This window comes from Nomascus leucogenys, chromosome 11 (assembly GCF_006542625.1).
Source record: "Nomascus leucogenys isolate Asia chromosome 11, Asia_NLE_v1, whole genome shotgun sequence".
Taxonomy (NCBI): Eukaryota; Metazoa; Chordata; class Mammalia; order Primates; family Hylobatidae; genus Nomascus; species Nomascus leucogenys.
The window spans coordinates 26,554,393-26,573,862 of NC_044391.1; the positions used below are offsets into that span (position 1 = coordinate 26,554,393).

At 36.9% G+C, this 19,470-nt stretch overlaps 1 protein-coding gene across 6 annotated transcripts in view; it reads left to right on the top strand.

The window, feature by feature from the left end:
* Positions 1–19,470, top strand: part of DYNC1I1 (dynein cytoplasmic 1 intermediate chain 1) — a 318,572-nt gene that overhangs the window by 286,573 nt on the left and 12,529 nt on the right. For all 6 annotated transcript variants that reach the window (XM_003252524.4, XM_030822121.1, XM_030822119.1 and 3 more), the window contains 2 exons: positions 9,761–9,901; positions 14,036–14,161. In XM_003252524.4, coding sequence (XP_003252572.1) covers positions 9,761–9,901; positions 14,036–14,161 — 267 coding nt within the window. The remainder of the gene's footprint in view (positions 1–9,760; positions 9,902–14,035; positions 14,162–19,470) is intronic.

Here is a 19,470-nt window from a genome sequence, read left to right on the forward strand (position 1 = left end):
CACCTGTCCTAGATAATACTGTCCTTGACCACATCAGACCCTGGTAACACCAACACACGACTACCGCCCCCAATCTTCAAATTCCTCTGGCACCTAACGTCTGTACCACAGAATTTAGCACCTGGCTACATACTTGTTCTCTTTCTTTGGTATAAACAAGGCAGAGAGCCAGTCTGTTTTCCAGTGATTTGCAGACATGGTAAATTCCTCCCAGAGTTTTTCCCAGAATTGTGTCTTTGAGGGGAATTTATATTCTTCCTTTCTTCAGATGGTAAAAATCTGGGTACCTCCTTGTGATATGCTGTGTTTTCCCTTTTGTCTTAGTTATCAGGAAATTTAGAGCTGTTTCAGAACCATATTGTAATAATCAGCTTATCTCAGGATCCTGGTAATAGCTATGTATTCTACCTGCCTTCTTTAGAACTCTGTTGTGTGTTTGTTCTTAATTTTGCAGTATATTTAACTTGTAAGACTCCATAAATCCTTTTAGAACAAAGTAAGAAAACAGATCCCCAAATAAGCAATATTCTTCTCTTATTATATCATAATTTTCATTCTCTTACCTGGATTGTTTGTGCTTGAGAACAAAATCAGGTCTTGTATTTCTTTTGATTACCCAAAGAAGAAAGCATATGTTAGGTCCTTAATAAATCATTGCTGAAATATGCGCTTTGTTAAAGTAAGTTGGATTATTTTAAATTGAGACAGAAACATCTCCTAAAATGGCATCATTCTAACAAAGGGACCTTAGCGCGCTTTATTTCTGCTATCGGCAGGAGAAATAAACATCTTCTGATATTTTGAACATTTTGGCAAATGTTCAAAATATCAGAAGAAAAATGTCATAAAAATAAAAAGTTGAAGTTTTAGCTGTCACCGGCATCTAGACACAAAACTTAAAACAGGCAAGAGGATTAACAAAATCAATAGTTTACTGCCAGTAACACTTACCAGATAACAGAGTGCATTTTTTTCCCGCAACCCCAAAGCCCTGCTGGCTGCCTTTCTAATAAACACAATGTTCAGGTGGTGTCTGACTTATTTTTTTTCTTCCCTTATCCCCATTTTCATTCCCCTTTCCTAACATAAGATGGCAAACATTAAAATTGGCTTTCAATAAAACTACCTATGCCAGTCATCAAATTCTTTTCTTTCTTTCCTTTTTTTTTTTCTTTTTTTGATTTCTTCTTAAAGCTCACCCAGGGAGAATAGTTTGACTTTGAAAGAAACCACAAGAATGTAATCATAAAGTCACCTCCAGACTTGGCCTGTGTTCATACTTCCTGTCCTTTACCTCCACCTCTACCCTACCCACCCCCAAACCTTCATACATTCATCCACCAGCACATACCTATGGCCGTTAAATATTTATGCAGACATGTGAATAATTCATAAAAGTATAAACACTTTTGAGACTTGAAATTTATTCAGCTGACTGGGCTTTTCCATTGTCCAACAAGTAAGGACTTGGTGAATCCTTTCCGTTGCTCCTTTAACTAGAGTGGAAATGTTTTCCTTTTCATTTTAATGATATACTAAACGAGTTGCCTGCCCCAACCTCCTCCTCCTAAGTAATAATGTTGCAGAGAGAGCGCACACACTTAGAGAGAAAGAGAGAGAATGAGAATAACAAATACGACTATCTACGTAATTATGAGATCAAAGATATCCCCACCCCATCTTTCTGCTCTAACCTACATTTTAGTCTAATGTTGGAAGATAAATTAAAACTCATCTTTATCCCCAAAGTAGCTATTTTTGGACCAAACCAATGTGATCCATCTTGACCAGCCTCCTGTGACCTCAACCTTGCAAATTGTCCAGGACCCATAATTAATACTAGACTATTTTCCCACTGCCACTTCCAGCGTCCTGAATCACCTCACCTCAGATTTAGAGCATATTTGTTTCTTGAACAGAAATTGATTTCCATTTGGCTTTAGCGAAACAGAATAAGGCAAACAAATCTGCTACAAAGCAGGAAGCATATTAAATGTATTTTACATTTGAACAAAATATGTTGAACTTCTGCTATTTGTGATTCTCCATGCTGGTTCTCTCCACCATTAAAATAAATACAAGTAATATCTGTACTCATATTAGATATAATGTAAAATACATAACATTTAACAATGGGAGATGTGAGAGTGCAGAGCTACATAAAAAACCTCTCCTTGACTGTTTGAAAATGTGTCTTTTATATATATGGTCAATTGTTGATGCAAGAGGTAGAATTAAACGTTTAGATAATTTTACCATTAGATTTTATTAGACATGTTTGACAGGATAAATCTGGGCACTTGGGTATACATTTCTTGAAAAACATAAAATCTTCTAAATGTCATGGTTACTAAATGTAGCGAGATCACTAATGTGAGATTAGCTTTGGAAACTAGAAAATGTTAACCTGAGCATTTGAGAAATAAATATGAAGGGGGAATCAAAGTGTAATCCATAGATCTGAGTTTATATCTGATATTTTTATGTCTTTCTTTAAGAATTGTGTGTATATGTATATATGTATATTTAATTTATTTATATAGGTGAAATGGGTTGTTAGCCACATGTTAGAGTAAAAGGTTGGCAGTTTAAGGGTGAGGGTGAAAATATTTTGCTACTTAACTTACCCACTAGTAAAATGTGGTTGCACAATTTGACATTAAATAAGTAATAAATAAACAAAATAAGTCAAGCCTGCATATTCTACTTTATTTGCTCATTCTTCTAACTTTTCAAGGCTTCAAGGCACTGATACAACCACATATCTAGCTGCCTCTAGGTCCAGTCCATCCTCATCCCTGTACACCCTCCTAATCCTTAATACCCAATGTCCACCTCTTCCCTCCAGCCTCCTAATGCAGTCTCTAATCAACTTCACCATTGTAGATGTATAGAATGCTTCTTTGTCTAAATAATACCATGTTGGACATGAAACCACTCAGCCATGGTAAAAATAGAGTTGGAGCAAAGCAACCAAAGGGGGGCTCTTTTGAACCTGCTTGCCTCCTTTACTGCCACATGATCTTTCAGAGAGTGAGACTATCAGTCCAGAATGAGAATAGCAATCAAGAGAACAGCTGCCTCAATTTTGCTAATGAGTCAGCTTGGCTGAACCTGGTTTTGGAGACATAGTGACTCTCTCTGCCCTCCTCGACTCAAATAAGCAAGAAGCCAGAATGCCAGTGGAGCCATAGGCGTTGAAATGGCTGTAAGAGGTAATTCAAAAGAGCATCCTTGCTTGCTTACTGTTTTCACAATGGTTCTGTATAGATTTGTGCTATTAAAACACCAGTTTTGAATGAGAACCTTGGGTGGAGCTGATAGTCATGAAAATCGTGCCAGTGCGGGAAACACTCCTTTTATGAATTAAGCAAAGCTTGTAGCTTTTTCCCATGGCTTTAAACACTAAATACTAGTCAAAACCTGTGAATATGTATACATTCTTTTATATGGATAATTAGCTTCTTTATTGGTGGCGCCTCCTGGATTAGGAGGATTCTTCCATGCAAATAAGCAGTAGAGGGAAGCAGTGCAACAAAGAACACCTTTCATGTGGCTTCGGTACTTATTTAGCAAAACCTCTACATTTATAGAGAAGCAAATGCTGAATTCCTGAATTTCTATAACCTTCTTTCAAATTGTTTCATATTAACTAATTCAGGTTAAAGTCCTTGCATAATTTTGGTTAATGCACACAAAAAACAAATAGACCACTGTACATAGTCTGTTGAGAATAGTTCACCAAAATTGTTTATGTCCAATTTTGAATTTCTGACCATGATACAAACAGGTAAAGATATCATTTAGAGATCATAAGTATTGTTTGAATATTAGCCACAGAAGTTAAGATAAATATAGGATACTTGTGCATTAGAAGGATCTCAAATTAAGTTGCAAATAAAGTTTCCCAGTGATAGTACCAAATTCATAACACCTCCCTTAGGCCAAGAGAGTTGGTTTTTTGGTTTGGTTTGGTTTGGTTTGTGAGTTTTGGTTTACTTGTTTGTTTAAGCACTTTCTTTTTATGGTGGAAGCATCCATTTTTGTGTGAGCCTGAAGTTTTGGGGTCCTTTGGTGGTTTTTTAAAAGTGATATTGTGGTCTCACATTTTAATGTTTCCTGGAAGAACTAGCTAGCTATTTATTTTAATTACTTCACAGGAACCCACATGACAATTTTTGAAGGACATTTTCTTATTACTCATTGTTTATTATTTTGGTCATCATTTTTCCCAACAGGATGTAGTTTTTAAGGTAAGATTCCATGAGTTTTCCTTTTATTTCAGAATTTATAACTTAGAAATTTTACTGTTAGTTTATGCCCCTTTTCCTACCGACCCACATGGTATCCCCTACCACCTACCCACCCAAAAGATATTTTCATGGTTTGGGTCACTTAGAGACAAATGCAGCCTCAAGAACCACAATATTTGTAGGTGTTAGGAGACATTTTAACACAAATCTTCCTATTCACCAAAACACTAAATCCTATTGGGATGCCTAGAGGCGCGTGATAAGAGAAAAGTAAATAATACAGAGGAAAACAACCATTATATTCTCTAGATTTAACTTTGGCACATATCTGACATCAGAAATAGAAACTCACCTCTTGTGAAATCATTTTGTTGACTTGATCAGGAAAATCTGCAGGTCTATTCATTTTCAGACATATATTTATAAAACTAAAGCTCAATTCTAGAGATCAAGTCTTATTGTAAAACATTGATGAATGCTGTGAGTTTCATTTTTTAAACAGATTTCACTACTTGCCTCTCTTATGTGAATTTAATATTTTTATTCCTTATCTAATTGATCAATAAGAAGTTTATTATTACTTCCATAATTTTAACTTTTTCATTAAAAACCACCCTGGTGCATTTTATATGTCTGTTTTCATGAAATACAGAGTGAGAAATAATCACTGTGATATGAACTCCACAAAACATAAAGGAAGATGGCTTTAATGATAATAGTTACCTTTGGAAAATATTTTTACGTACTCTTTTCCATTCTGTCCTTACCGCAGGGTAACAAAGCACGTAATAAAGGAGTTATAGAATCACAAAGCTAATAGGAGCCCTTGACGGTAGCTCCAGCTTTCCCTTGTAAGATGAGAAAAGTAAGATCCAAGGATGTTAAGTTAAATTTCCCAAGGTCTGTAGTTTTCCAGTTTCTCCCATTACCTTTTCTGCTCCATGCTACCTTTGCTATTCCCATCTTTCAGATAATATAATTATAGTCCCTCACCCAGAGTTATACAAACCTTCAGTGAACTGGACCAGGTCTTTGCCTTCTGATATCATTTTTTTCCACTCTCCACAGCGTAGCGTGCTTTTCATCTCTACTGTCTAAAGGACCATTCCTATACTTTTTCTAGCTTTCAGGAGAAAAAGATTCCTGTTCATCTCAGAAGGTGATAAGACTCTTGCAAATATATGGATAACATCCTTAGGATCATTAACAACAGACTCAGGAAATGAAATAAGCATCTGACTGCATTATTTTTAAACTGTTTCTACAAGTTACATAGTATGTGCTTAGTAAATATTGATTGAATTGAATAGGAGAGTAAAGAATAGAGGTAACAGGTCTATTGTCTTTTTTAAATAAGGACTGAAGATCATTGCTATGTTTTATAGAAGGACCATATAGTCCCAGCAAATAGAGGATATGCTTAACAACTAGGAAAACCTGAGAACCAAGTCCAGCTTTACCACTTAACAATCTTTGTGGCCTTGGGAAAGTTACTAACTTTCCTGAACTGTAATTTTCTTTTCTGTAAATACCGTCTACTTTACAGAGATTTTATGCGGATTAAATTAGACAATGTACATATAGAGTCAGGCACACAACGAACACCCAACAATTTACCCTCCCTTGCCCTTCATGTCTGCCTGGGAGGTGACCGGTATCCTGCTTCTCTGCTCTGTTTGAGTCAGAGTATTAAAATCAAGCTGGGCTGTGCCTGGATACTTTACCATTATTGTAACAGCCCTGGAAGCACAAGGTGTCACAACTTTATTTCATTGGTATGTACCACACGTGCAGTAGGCCGTGTAACAGTGTAGTTTTCCTTTTTCCCTTTTCTTTAACAGTTTGCTGATACTGAACATGACATAGAAAAGGAAACACAGGTTAAGGGGTTTTTTTTTCTAGTGAAATTTGATTGTTTTGAAAAATGTTTTTTACAGTAACTTGCTGTGGAACAATATTTCATTTACTAACTGGCCTTGAGAATTTTGTAGAGTAAATCTTTAAAATCATGAAGCTTCTGTGGCTTTCATATGTACAAATAGTATTATAAGATTCATTCTTAAAATTATTGGTCAAATTTGCCCCCATCATCTCCAGCCTTTTCAAAACTTGCAGTATTCTAAAATAAGTGGTAAAGCACAAGCAAGCTATAACATGTTTGTGGATCCAGAAATTTATGTCTCATAAATTCAAAATCTTTAGAATCTTTAGAACCTCATGCTTTTAACTTCTTTATGAAAATTTTAATACTTCAAAATATACATGAGTTTATGATATACATGAGTTTACCAGTTCTAATACTTTATGATATACATGAGTTTACCTTAAAATCTTTTGTATGTGAGACAGATTTTTTTAATCAGGTCTTCAGATTACCCTTTGAGCCTGAATAAAATAGAATAATAAAATCCCTTTATCAAAAAACACGTCTAATATTCAAGGAGCACTATTGTAAGTGACATTTGCCTATGCCCATAGGTTATGCTTGTGCTTTACTTGGCAATTAGTGGTTCATAGATGTCAACCTACGTGGTACTTTGATAACAAGTTCAATCAATCCTGATCAAGACTTTCCCAACCTGTGAATTTGTCAATGTTAAACAGAGCCTTTGAAAATATAAGCCTTCCTCCCTTCTCCCAAACACGCACGTACTCTAGCCTAGAATTAATTGCACAGTGACTTTTATAATAAAACGCTCAGTCTTGGGGCGAAGGGTGATAAGGAGGTTGGAGAAAGGCTAGAGGGCAATAGCATTTCAATCAATACTATTAAATATAAGAAACTGGGTTTTGGTAACATGAACAATAGCAGTTATTTCCAGATACTTAAAATGGGAAGTCTCCAGAATATACTACAGTTTTGGTTACATTTCTCAGAGAAGAAACTACTAAAACAAAAAAGGAAATAAAACAGTAAAGATTTACAGGATAATTAAAGAATTAATGTATCAAATAATATCAGTTCATTAGAAAATGACTGTTTAAAGCTGGATGGTCTTTTAATTGATCAAAATAAAGATTTGCAATTGTGTTACGTGTTTAGTATAGGTCTGTATGTGTCTATCTATATGAAGACCTCTATACCCTCAGATATACTATCAGCTGAGTTGATGAGGATCCTGACAATTGACTTTTTAAAGCATATATAAATCTTTAACACCCTTTGACTTTAAGAAAAATTTGTTATTCGTGTTCTTTAACAAATAGTGGGCTGGCTAGCTATAAAATCAAGAATTTGCAGTGGGAATAATCTACTGAGAGTTAGAATTTAATATTTACAAGTAGTCAGTGAAGGTGCAGCCACTCCACATTGCCTTTTAAAAAATATTAATAAGGAAAAATGATACAATTATGCTATTTTCAGGTGTCATTGGACAGTTAGGTTTTATGGAGAAAGTAGTTTGAATCATGTAGTCCAAACAGTGAGGGAAAGAAAGATGCTACAGAAATAGCCAATAAGCAAATAATTTTGGCTTCAAATCACACTGCAAACATGGTATATAATACATACTTTGGCATAAAAGAATTATAGAATCATAAAATTTTAAAAACTGTAAGGCTAATGTCCAGTTGATCATGTTGTTATCTCAACGTCATATAATTCTTTTCAAATCACACCCTCCATCAGGTATTTTTTGAATTAAAAATAAGACACATCTCACTTTATCCACATAGTGGCCCATCTAAAATATTCTGTGTTGCTTTAATGTATTAAAAGTTTGTTCGGGCCGGGCACGGTGGCTCACGCCTGTAATCCCAGCACTTTGGGAGGCCAAGACGGACGGATCACGAGGTCAGGAGATCGAGACCATCCTGGTTAACACGGTGAAACCCCATCTCTACTAAAAATACAAAAAATTAGCCGGGCGCAGTGGCGGGCGCCTGTAGTCCCAGCTACTCGGGAGGCTGAGGCAGGAGAATGGCGTGAACCCGGGAGGCGGAGCTTGCAGTGAGCCGAGATCGCGCCACTGCACTCCAGCCTGGGCGACAGAGCGAGACTCCGTCTCAAAAAAAAAAAAAAGTTTCTTCAGTTCTAAGCGGTGATTTTTAAATGTCAAAGAAATACAGTCCATAGAAAGAGAACTCACAGTTACTACATTACATTTTTGTGTGATATTTAGGTTACAGAAGTTTTATTGTTTTCACACTGCTTTTTCTCACTTTCATTTCGGCAGAGGTATTTTGTGCACTTTATATTAACTAACAGTTCACTTGGAGAGATCACTCTAATATTTGGAGCCGATTCCCTACAGACACATTCTTTAAACATTCTGTGCAGAAAGGATTTGATTGTTCATATTGTATGTTATCTTTTCTTGATCTTATTACTCTGACCTGTACAGGCATTCAGTGGAACCCATGAAGGGAGTACAGACAGCTGACTGGATGAAGAAGACATTGGGGAAAAAAACTCCCATTGTTTAGATTTCTGTCAGAAGATATAAGAATACTTAATTTCTTTTATCTCTAGGGCTTTCATTATCATTTAAATTTCATTTTACATTAATTGATCAGGGATTAGTAAAGCCATTATGCAGAAATTAGAATAAGACAAGCCAGATGGAATGAATAATTCATGAAGTCCAATTACGTTTTATTTCTGGTGTACTTTCAAACTTGCCTCTGACTTCTGTGCTATTTTGATGTGACAATATTCACTGGAAATCAAGAGTGCCATTTTAATTTATTGTATCCCTCTGGAGTGGAAGCATTTGTATGCACTAGGGGTATGTTAACGCATTTCCACACACACACCCCAACACCCGAAAGTCAATTTTGGGGGTTTTGAAAACACTAGGTGATCTAGGAATAAGGTTCATTTTGTACAGAAGTTCTGGGGCACTTCAATGAGCCACACCAGTTCAACTGATTGGGGTGAGCTGACCCTATGCAAAGAGACTAAAGGCGTAGGATCGCGAAATGATTACCTCCTGGAAGAGCAATAATCCTCTTTAAAATATTTGTACGCATTCCTCTCTGCAAAAGAACCCTGAAAATGTGAATTTGGCCTAGAGTTGGACTGGAGGTAGCAGCAGCTGTTGCAGCTACAGACGAGGACCACGAGGTGGCAGGGGTTGCCTTCAGTGAAAGGGTTCGGGGCGGTCGGGACCGCCGGGGCTTCAGAACATCCCCGCGGGTCTGAGCCGGGGCGACCACGGTTGGGTTTAGGCTCCGAGCATCTCGCAAAGCGTTGCCAGGCGAGAATTCCGAACTAATGGGCAGTCCGGTCCACCTGTCTGGAATGTCTCATACGACTCTGTCTGAAACCGCCTCCCCACCCCCGGTCCCAGCCCCCAGCCCCTTCAGAGGCCTCCTCTCCCCCCGGTATTTATTTATGCCACTGGACAGTTCTAGTCACATTAAAGCTCCGGTTCACCTTCTCGAGGACTTTCATCTCGGGAAGTTTTATGACACTTTGTGAATGTGCAAAGTTTTTAATTAGGCTCTCTAGACAGCCCGAGGCAGCAGCAGCGCCACAAAGTCTTCACGGTCTCTCTGCTTTACAGCACAACAAGCCGCTCTACTCCTTTGAAGACAATGCAGACTATGTGTACGATGTCATGTGGTCCCCCGTGCATCCCGCGCTCTTTGCCTGCGTGGACGGGATGGGGCGCTTGGACCTCTGGAACCTCAACAATGACACCGAGGTGAGCGGCTCAGGCGCCCGGGCCGGAGGGCTGGGAGGGGGGCGCAGTCGGCCACTCGCAGTCTCTCCCTCTTTCTCCAAAACGGCCTTTTTTGGACAGACCTTCCAATTGCAGCAGGGCTGCCGGCCCCCCATTCTTGACTACCCTGAAGGGAATTGGCAGATGCATTGGCCAAAAATCACTTAGTCTCCCTTCATCCCTAAACGGTGGCTGCTCTCGGACAATTAACGACCCTTTTTTGCAGAGAGCAAAACGTTATGCGTTCACACCTTTCCCTATGGGACAGGACACACAGGCATTTGTCAGAGCCGTGTTGAAATAACTTTATAGGCAAACACTTGGAAAAGAAAGCTTTTGTGGACGTCGATTTTTAGATTGGGCTTTTAAAAAGGGCTATTTGTCAGTGTTTGCTACTTGTACCATTTCTATTTTGAATCCACAAAAGACGATTCTGTTGACTATTTTATGTTTAGATCTTTCATCCATTTGATTTGTACCAAGGTAAATATTCCTTGTCTAAGATATCAAACTCAGAGGCAGACTTTTACAACAGCCTCCAACTTTGAACATGAATATCAAACTCAGTATTTTTTTAAAAAGAGATTTTAACATGTCACATTTACAGTAAGTGAAAATACCTATTTATTGTAAAAAGCAGCCAATAATAAATACTGTTTTTAAATTATGCTATAAAAATTTATGTTTTAAAAACTATGCCACATGCATTGTTCCTTTTTGCCAGTCTCGCAAAATTACTGAGTTGCTAATTCAGCTACTTGGATTTTTTTTAACATAAATATTATTGTCCTTCAACTTTATAAAATAAAATGGTCTCCGCATCACTTCTTGGTTTCTGATTCAAGAAAGCTCTCTATAAATAAGAATGGACAGGTAAGAGGAACAAGTGCTGCAAACTATTATGTCAAGTGGAGAACAACAGAAAGGTCTTTTGAAGTGTTTTGAGCAGGAAACAGCTCAGCCTTTTTAATTAGGAAGCCCACAGCTGGAGGATCTGAGGAGGAGCATACTTCCCTCGTATTTGTGTGTGTATGTGTGTGTGGGAGGAGTCAGGGAAATATTCTTCAGGTGTTATTATTGAGTCGTTGTATCTTCAAGGGTATGTACACCTATAATTGCTGCCAAGTAGTTATCTTTTAAAAATCTTTCAATTTGAGTCTATTTTTCCCTTTAGCTACAAGAATTCTGTGACAAGAATGAGTTATGTAATGAAGCATCTTTGAAAATAATCAAAAGGCATGAGTATGTGAAATGTCCCATCATTTGGATGTTGAAATGTTTATAACATTATTGTTTTTAATAGAAAGATGTTATTACCCTACATTGTAAGGGTTTCCCAGAGTCTTCATCACTGTTTATTAAAATCATATTCCTTCTATTTGCTAGGAGAAATTCATTCATTTAAAGCAACCAAAAAAACCAACATTTTCCTGATTGACTTGGGAGATCGCTGTATTAGAAATCCAGCTTAGTTGAGATAATGTTTAGGTGATACCCAACTACAATGCATATGAAGGGAGTGAGTGTTCTACAAACTCCTTAATAATTTCTATGTAACTGTTTTTCTTTTAAAATTTTTTTAGGTAAAATGAAACTAATGTCTCAACATTGATAAATGTAATTTTTTTCCCTTCTCTTTCTCTAGGTATCAAGAGACAACCACATAAGAGTTTCATAGCTAAACATTTTTAAAAAATCATTATTGGTCATGCAAACTGTTTAGTTTTGTGGTAAACATAATTCTGCTTTAACAATAATAGTAGAGCTACATTGAGTCCAGCTCAAATCCAGTAATGAACCGAACACTTTTTAAAACCTTCAAATCATTTTTGTCTTCTGGCAAGTTGAACAAGATTTTTCAAATATTTGTCAGATTAAAAATTAGATTTCTTAAAAAAATCTGAATTATCAGTAGAGCAGTATGTTTTGTTGTTGTTCTTATTATTACATTTTTGGACCAGGTTATTCCAGCTGTTCCTATGCAAGGATAGTTCATATTTCCCACCTCAGTATTTCTGATTTCTACTGCTTAATGTAATAATTTATGATATATATATCTTGCCTTTGCAATTAAAATGATTGAGCCAGGAAAACTGTGGAAATATTTGTGAAACAAAGTACAGTATAAGAGACAGAGAGAACATATGAATTGTTTTTTATTATTCATCAACTTTTGAAAGGTCATTACTGATCAGATTAATGCAAATATATTTTGTCATTTTCTTCATGCATTTATGAATTTTCTAGCACATAATACAGGCTGTGATCATTATTTTCTATCATTTATAATATATATGAAAAGAAACTCTTTTTAAATGTTTAAAATATTGTTTCAGCTTGTTATAGTACTTATATTCCAAATAAAATTCTTGAAAATGTATTAGGCATTATTTTAAATGTGTCACAATGTCAGTTTATTTTCAGTGATTTTTTTGTTATATTCGTATTAAGATTAAACATTTTATTCTATTTTTAAGATTGTTCATAGATTACCTAATTCTATTCAATATCAGATTGTTCATGGAATTAGGTAATAGAATTAAGCAAGAATCCTGTATGAACCTTCTAAATTATAGTATTAAAAATTAACTTTGAAGAGTCTATAGTTGAATCACAGATTTGTTTTTTGGGCAGCACAGTAATAATAAAGTGTATTGACAGAATTATGATCCATCTAAATTCACATTGTTTCAGCCTTTGAAAGATTTGGTTAAAAATTCAGACTCTAGCTTGCACAGCAGGTACTTTTATTATAGAAATTGTGTATTTTTAAAAAATAAATGAGCCGGGGACTTTTTTTTTTTTTTTTTTTGCTCACAATTGACATACAGTGATTTAAGCGAGTGAAAGAATTTTTATTGATTTCAAGATTAAGTTTAAACATAGATTCTTATATATGATGGAGTTTTTATTGCTATTTTAAAGATAGGTATTGGGTCAATAATTTCGTATAAACAGATGGTTTCAATTCCCTGAATAACAAAATGCCGGTGGTGCTAAGCCACAGTACATGTTGTGTTTCCATTCTAATGCGACATGTTTATTAGACACAGGTCTTAAACAGTGGCATGAGATGATCCTAGTGGCCCCCTTTTCACCATATTTTTTCTTTTTGTTTTAATATTTACCTTTTCCTTTCTTAATGGCATGTTGTCATTTCCTATTCAACATTCTTGTAAAAGGCTCAAGAGCTCTGAGCTTTATGTCAATTATAAACTTCTAACCTTGAAGACAAGCTTTTACACAACTGATAATGGGAGAGAGGTAGACACACTAAAAAGTCTTTCCAAATACTGAGGTTCTTGGAACAAATACTACAGGTTCCATTTCAGCACCTCCAGTTCACTTTAATTATTATTATTGTTATAATTATCAATGCTTTTAGATTTGAAGTGTTTATTAAAGGAGATATAAAGCATTTTCTATGAGTGGGTGGCTGTATTCTATCACGATGTCACCCTGGAGACAGTGCCAAAGTTGTGGATCGCTTATTACACTTCGGTACTGCGAGAGGGAGGAAGACAGATTTAACAAAAGAGAGAGAGAGAGAGAATTTGAGTTTTTTGAAAATTTTTTTTACTTTACGTTTTCCTTTCTTCTTCTGATCATCTCCTCCCTGATGAGGTTTTGAGGGATCAATATATATGTTTACTTTTTCCTTGAACACTCACATTAATATGACTTTTATTCCACCATACACCCGCTTTCTGCCTTTTTAGTATCCTTAATCTTGGTAAATCCTGAGATCTCTCTCTCCATCTGTCCATAAACTATGACCCAATGGGGAAGGATCCCATTTAGCTCCTGTATTTTTTGTTGGATGTACACTTGTCATAATCCAAAGAAATATTCATGCCACTTACTGCCCGGTGACTATGTAAAAAAACTCTCCCTCCTTTTCTTTTTTGTTAAAGTGTCTCTTCTCTCTACCCCTTAATTCAGTGGAGCATATGATTTAAGAACAATGAGCCCTTTTTCCCCCCGGCACAAGGGATGTATATTACTTCATGCACATGAAGGCAGTTGGTGACTCATCCAGTTAAACGTATTATTGTAAATTTGTATATTTAAATCCATATTCAGAGATTCTTTTATTCTGTTGTAAACCCTTGGCAGGTTCCAACAGCAAGTGTGGCCATTGAGGGGGCATCCGCCCTAAACCGTGTTCGTTGGGCCCAAGCTGGCAAAGAAGTTGCTGTTGGGGACTCGGAAGGCCGTATTTGGGTCTACGACGTTGGAGAGGTACATGTATGTTTGTGTTGTTGTTACTGTTTTGACTTGTGTATCTACTTTAGAAAACTAGTGAAATTATTGGCAAGACCTTGCAGGCCACAAGGACCCTCTCTAATGTGCTTGCTAATTTCCATTGACTTCAATGCTAGTTTGGCGAGACTTCCTTAGGGCCTAATTTGAACTTCTGTCTCCATGCACAGGACACTTAAGTTAATGATCTAAGCTCCTTTTAGAGTGCTGTAGAATGCCCCATCATCCTGTGATGGAGCGTGGCACTTCCCACTAATTTCATAAGAATGAAAAGTTTAGAGGCCGGGCGTGGTGGCTCATGCCTGCAATCCCAGCACTTTGGGAGGCCGTGGCAGGTGGATCACGAGGTCAGGAGTTCGAGACCAGCCTGGCCAACGTAGTGAAATCTCGTCTCTATTAAAAATACAAAAATTAGCTGGGCGTGGTGGCAGGCACCTGTAATCCCAGCTACTCAGGAGGCTGAGGCAGGAGAACCACTTGAATCTGGGAGGCAGAGGTTGCAGTGAGCCAAGATTGCACCACTGCACTCCAGCCTGGGTGGCAGAGAATCTCCATCTCAAAAAAAAAAGAAAAGTTTGCCAAATATATCATGCTAAAATTGAAAAGTTAAGTTTTGGTTGGTATGTTCAATTAATATATATACTATTTTTCTTTAAAGTGTAGCCAATTGAGAATGAGATTAATTAGAATTTTGTGCCACTTGGTGGTTTTCGAATTTATCATATGAGATATACACCTTTCTAGTATGTCTTATTACATGATACGCAAAGTATTCCTGAACATCATGGCACGTAAAAATGGAAAAAAAAAACTACATCTTTTATTTCAGACAAATCTCCTTCAATTTGTATACGATCTTAATTTAATGTTACATTATCAATCGATTGTACTTAAGATAGTCTGTTTATTTTTGCTATATGAGAAAGTGTTAACCAAAACCTTCATTTCTGGTGAAGTAAAGAACTTTTTCCTTAAAGAAAAAGAAAATATTGAACTTTCAAGCAAAACAAAATAAGAGTGTTATGTAATGCTATTTTGGCATAATATGAATCTAACATTGCATTCCAGGGGGAAAATATACCACATTTGTATGCATAGCATCCTAGACCTAGAAAGTACTCTGTGAGTGCCTGGTGGATGAGTTTAGCTGATCACACTGAGAAGGGTTCTTTATGGTTTCATCAATCAGCATTCTATAAATTTGGCAATCCTAAATGGTTTGTTCTACAATGGAACTTTTGATGACATATTATATACTGCTATATGGTATGGTTGATTATGTTGAAACAAGCTAGATGGTGTTTTTTAAAATTCAGCCAGGGACAAAAACTGAATGACTTTAGAAATGGGAGTTTTCTATTCTGGATGCATAATTCTAAGTAAAAAAAACAATCTCTTGCTTTTACTGCATGTTACCTATTTCATTTAACACCCCCTTGACTACTCCTGACACCACAAGCTGAGTTCCAACAGTGACAAAAACTCTGTTAATATTGGCCCCAATGGTGAAGATGCAAATGGTCTGGTGACTATTGATATCGTTTGGAGTCTTTGGGAAAGAGAATGCCCTCTGAGTCAGAAATACCGCCAGTAGTGTTACAGCGTATTTTTTCTTAAATGAGTATTCTTTATGTTTAATGTATCTTTCTCATGGCCCTCATCAAAGTAAAACTAAACAACAATAACAAAAACAGATATTCTTTATTGGTCACTTCCTAAAAAATAAAAAAGAGCAAAGGAGAATGTAAAAAAAAAAAAGGCTTTTCTCTCTTTCTTTCTTTTCTTCCTTTCTTCCTTTTCCTTTCCTTTGTTTATAACAAGTGTAATTGTGGGAGAGAAATAGACATGAAGACATGCTCAGAGATACAATGGCAGAAAACAGATACAATTTAAAAACTCTTTGCGCTACCTCCTTTGCATACACATAATGTCCCTTAACTCACTTAAGGTTATATACAATATTATTTTACCCCTCTTTGTTGTATTCTAAAAGGACTGAAAAACAGAATAGTTTAACAATCTGTTTTATATTTTAAAAGGCCTTTTGAAAAGTCTTTATTTTGACTTAAATATTATATATACACACACTATATATAGGCACACACATACATTCATACACACTGTCTATGCAATAAGGAAACACAACATGACATATATACAGAATTTTCTGCAATAAAAGTGATTTTATAGCTTTTGGACAGAATTACTTGAATATGACATATTTTGCGAGTAAATATGATTTTACAAAAGTTACTTTGGCTGATATGTGGCTGCCAAAATTTCTTTCTAGGATGCTATCATCATTTCTAAATTGTAAAGTGTTGTTATACTCATATTTCTACTATCGTACTGGCAGGTCAGGCTGGTTTTCATTTTTATGTTATTGCCCTTACTTTTCTAAGTGATATTACAGACTATAGAAATGTCTGCAACTATAGGCCAGTCTCGCCTATTTTCTGGAGTCTAGACAGGCTATAGAAAAATCTCTGTGACATATAATAGGCCAAACAATTTGTAGGGTTGTTTATCCCTACAAATTCACTACCAAGAAAAAGAAAGGATATACTTTTTTATTGAGAGTAGGTAATATTACAATCTCTAGCCCTTCTCTGAATGACCAAAAATCAGGATAAGCTTATACACTTGAACAATTCTTTAGGTATTGTTTGATCATATACAAAGCAATCTATAGCTCAGAAAAACTCAGACTTAACAAAATAATTGCTTTAACTGTGGTTTTTTTTCTAAGTATTTTTATAAATTATATTTATTTGGGTAGAAGGGGAACTTTTGTGTTTCTCTTTGTCACCACTAAGCTTTATTCTAAATCGCTGAAGACCTAGTCTGTGGAGGCACCATGTACTAAAAGGAAAAATGACTTCCCTACATCTCAGGCTTAGCTGCAGCCCACTTCCGAAAGAGGTAGATCCCTTAAGGGCAAATGCTGCCATTATTGTGATTACTATAAGATCGTTCACCAGCCCAGAACTGACAGAACATAACTGTGCTTAAAGAGAAGTGCACCCTCTAGACAAGTGCCTTCTCAGCCTTCCAAATCACCTAGACTGCGGAAGGCCAGGTGGAATGCTTCATGGCAGGGTGGCACATTTGGAATTAGAGGTCCGATCTAAGGCTGGTGCATGACTGACTGCAGGGAGGGTGGTTGAGCAGAGAGCTATTTAGGAAGAAACAAATAAGGCATTGAAGACTAAATTGCCAGTAGGCTCTGCCACCACTAACCAATATTCAAAATTGGTTCCCTGGTCCCTATTAAAACGAAACTCGTAACCACGGTCATGCTGGCCTTTAGATAGAAAACCTTGCTTTGTAGAATCTTCTAGAAAGAAGACAAAATGCTTTTAGATAAGCTTTGTAATACAATCTGTATTAAAAAGTAGATGGTAGGTTTTTTAGAGCACACAGTGTTGGTCCATTTTCCTCAGTACGTTGAATAGATGTCTGTGGGAAGACATCTCACATTCATTCTCCCGGTGTTGATTTCAGGAGATTTCTTTTAGGCTGAGGAGAAAAGAGGGGCTTGTAGGCTAGCTTTTGCCAAGACCTTGTTCCACAAGTGAGGCTTTCTTGAAGAGTATAGGACCTATGCAATTGCATAGGGCCCCGTGCTTAGGGGAGCCCTGAGCCTGGGTCACTGTGTTAAAATTGTTAAAAATTTGTCAGGAGGAACTCCACATTTTCATTTTTCACTGAACCCTGCAAACTAGCCAGTCCTGTCAACTAGAGTGTTATTCTTAACGCCACTCATGAGGCAAATCAGAAAAAAAAAAAAAGGGCCTTAACCTAGATCATTAGGAAGAGAGAAATCTCTAGAAATGTAGCTAAATGGATGGCCACACTACAATCTTCTCATTACGTGTTTCTCTTTTTTTTTTTTTTTTCGAGACAGAGTTTTGCTCTTGCCCAGGCTGGAGTGCAATGGTGCACTTCTGCCTCCCGGGTTCAAGCAATTCTCCTGCCTCAGCCTCCCGAGTATCTGGGATTACAGGCGCATGCCACAACACCCAACAAATTTTTATATTTTTAGTAGAGAAAGGATTTCGCCATGTTGGCCAGGCTGGTCTTGAACTCCTGACCTCGGGTGATCCACCTGCCTCGGCCTCCCAAAGTACTGAGATTACAGATTTGAGCCACTGCGCCCTGCCTCATTACCTGTTTCTTAAAACTATTTAAAAATGTTTAATGAGAAGGGCCACGACTCTACATTATAAACATCAAGGTACATGTAAAGCTAAAGCCATACTGGAGATCCCAGTTCACCTCCCACAACCCTCTTTTGATCACATCACAATTTTACCTGAAAATATATTAGTAATATAATTTTGGGAAAGATCTCTGAGATGCCTACCCCAGTTGGAGTGGAGTGGGACAGGTTTTCTCTGCCCACACCATTGTTGAGAACTCCCTGAAGAGAGACTGCTGTGAGCACTGATGGAAACATCTCCATTCAAGCCCAGGTAGACTTGCCTTCCTGTGAGCCCTGGCACTCCCTGATTAGGGCATTGCAGAAAGGGACTCTGGTGTCACCAGTCACTGACAGTCATCTGCCTCATCTCCTGTCCCAGCTGAGGCTGCAGCTGCTGCAGGGAGCCCCAGCTCAGTGCCCCCATGACCATGCCTTTCTCTTACTATGTACAATTATCCTCTATGACTTTTAAGATGATGGCAGAGAGCAGTGGCTTGAATCCAGATTTAGTGATGCAATTTATTATGAACTTCTGAAGGGGTAAACATAGGATTGTGTATGAGCTCACTGAAATCACCAGACTGAGTTTGCCCATCTCCCTTTTTTATCTTTTTGTTACATTTAAATGACAAAGACATGAGTAATATCCCACAGCCTATGACTCAAGAGGTAAAATATAAAACAGCAATGTTTTCAGGTAGGTCACATGATGCTGTGTTTATATAGCACACATTTTTGGTTGCTTGATTTCAGCATTATATCTGGAAAATACACTGTACACATTTATTTTCACAAAAAGGGGTCTATTTTCTTTGCAGAGCAGGTGCTGAACTCCCATTAGCATAAATGGAAGTTATGCGAATCTGAATCTGAGATTCAGAGAAGACCCCTTTTTATTATTTGGCTATAATTTTTATTCTATTTGTGCCTTCAAAAGTTACTTACATAGACAGTGGTTGCATGCACCATTTAAATTTTCTGAGATTCAAAATTAAAAATGAGCCTAGCTTCTGAATAAGTTTTGAGAAATCTCCAAACTATGGCTTGCAATCTATTTGTTTTGGATTATAGGAAGGATTCCATT